We start from the raw sequence: 2,042 nt of genomic DNA, 5'->3' as shown, positions 1-2,042 counted from the left end.
AAAAAAATTAGTGGCAATAAATAATGAGTGATTTCAAATTTGTCAGTTCCATTGAAGGTTTGACTTCAAAACTAATATCCAAAACTTAAGAACAACTCAAAATAAAATTATTATTTCTGTATGATCAATCCTTTTTTGAACAGATTGATAGATAGCCAATCCTGACTGAGGACAACCATTATTATGAATTACTAATTAGACTTCACTAAAAGAAAAGTATGCTAAATCTGAGTTACTCACATGCATCCTGAATATTTTTCAGAACACCCATGTCATTAGAAGTGGATCTACTATCCACAGTTCGGTGGTTATCTAGTTTAATGTCTCCCAAGACTTCTCAACACAGCTAACAACATCAAAATAGTTCCCAAAGCATGATAAATATTATTTTAACAATGTGTATCACAAATTCCAAGGCTATTCAACCTAACGTTTCCATTAAGCAGAAACATTAAATTGTATCAGAATTTAAAAAAAGATAAAGAAACTTATTAACTCTTCTCAGGAATGGACCTTCACAAAAACAAAAAACAAAAACCAAAAAGTCAAAAAAACCTCTTAAGCCTCCAAGACCAGATCCAGGATACAAAGCCTGATGCCAACAAATCAGCTGCTACTCTAAGGACCGCTTCAATTTATGCAACACCAAAACAATTTTGCATAAAGGCAACAAAAATGATTTCACGTCAATATATTCACAGCCACAAAATTAGTTCCATGTCCTCTGCTAACAAATATTAAATGACTTTTTACTGGTCATATCTAAATACAATTTATTATTTCAGGACTTCGGCTTGCTTTTTATATAATTATTAATAATGTTTATGATTTTCACTGCTGTTTTAAAATGTATGTAAGAATCCTGACTTTCTAATCATCAGAAATAAATCTCAAATTCCCAGGCCATGGGCATCAGATCCAGTGAGGCCGTTTCCAGCATCACAAGTACGTGTACCACTACGGCTCGTTTCACCAAATTGGTTTGGTCCAGAAGCACTATCACCAAGTCCAGCTACCCCCTTCCTTCTTCCTCCACTTTCAGAACCAGAAGACCAAATCCACTCTTTTCCTCCTAATGGAAGATCAAAATGTGATTTAAAAAAATAAAGAAGGAAGAAATTCATTTGGATTTCTCAGGAACAGAGCCGAGGTTAGGATGCCTGAGCCACTGATATCAGATCCAGGACTCAAGTATTTAGGCCCAGAGGGTCCCCTGCTATGCTTTCCATTCCCACCAATTTCACTGACTCCAAATCCCTGTTGATCAGATGACCCCAAATTAAATCCTGAATCTTTAGAAACAGCATCAAAATATTCAGCCCCATTCCTTGCACATGAGTCACCTGCTGAATACGAAGTGATGGTCACGAGAGTTCCTGTCAATGCATGCCATGATTCAGAATTGTTGTATGCACAGAAATTAACAATCAATACTTAGAGCACTGGAACTGGGGCTTCCAGAACCACCTAATCCATTTCCATCAAAGCCTGTACCACTACGGCCATTGTCACCAAACTGATTTGAACCAGAATCTCCAAAATTAAATTGAGTCTCACCCTTTGTTTCTCCATTTCCAGAGTCAGGAAACCGGGTCATTTCCTCTAAAGGAAGAATAAAAATGTTACTTAAAAAAATAGAAGTTTTTAATCCATTTTAATTTCACTGAGAGTCCAGGTTAGTAGAATGCCTGAGTTATGGGCATTGGACCTGAGATTCATGAATTCAGGCCCAATAGGTATATTGCTGCCCATTCCACCAATCCCCTGCCTCAAAATTCCTTTTCATCCAATGTCCAATCACCTGAATTTCTAAAATTATCACCAGCATGTTCACCCTTACTTCTTGCACTGGTACTTCTACCAAAATATTAAAAATTTGTCACCAGAACATACTTAATAAATTTTATGATTCAGAAATTGTTTTCCAAATGTTTTTTTCTTTAAGTCCAAAATCAAAAGACCCAGGCCTTCCATTAACAGAAAAAATAAAAATATGAATAAATAACATAATAAATATTTGAAACCCAATTGGATTTCTCAAG

General features: G+C 35.7%; 1 protein-coding gene across 1 annotated transcript in view; it reads right to left on the bottom strand.

Annotated features, from left to right (window-relative positions):
* MUC19 (mucin 19, oligomeric) overlaps positions 1–1,597 on the bottom strand; it is a 49,174-nt gene extending 47,577 nt beyond the window's left edge. Inside the window, exons 1-2 of the mRNA XM_019632758.1 lie at positions 1,435–1,597; positions 950–1,072 (exon numbers count right to left, since the gene is read on the bottom strand). Of these exons, the coding sequence (XP_019488303.1) occupies positions 950–1,072; positions 1,435–1,597 (286 nt within the window). The remainder of the gene's footprint in view (positions 1–949; positions 1,073–1,434) is intronic.
* Between the last annotated feature and the right edge of the window lie 445 nt (positions 1,598–2,042).

This window comes from Hipposideros armiger, unplaced genomic scaffold, assembly GCF_001890085.2.
Source record: "Hipposideros armiger isolate ML-2016 unplaced genomic scaffold, ASM189008v1 scaffold_1170, whole genome shotgun sequence".
In the NCBI taxonomy this organism is placed as follows: Eukaryota; Metazoa; Chordata; class Mammalia; order Chiroptera; family Hipposideridae; genus Hipposideros; species Hipposideros armiger.
Note: the sequence above shows the minus strand (reverse complement) of the source record. Positions and strands in the feature narration are given on the sequence as shown.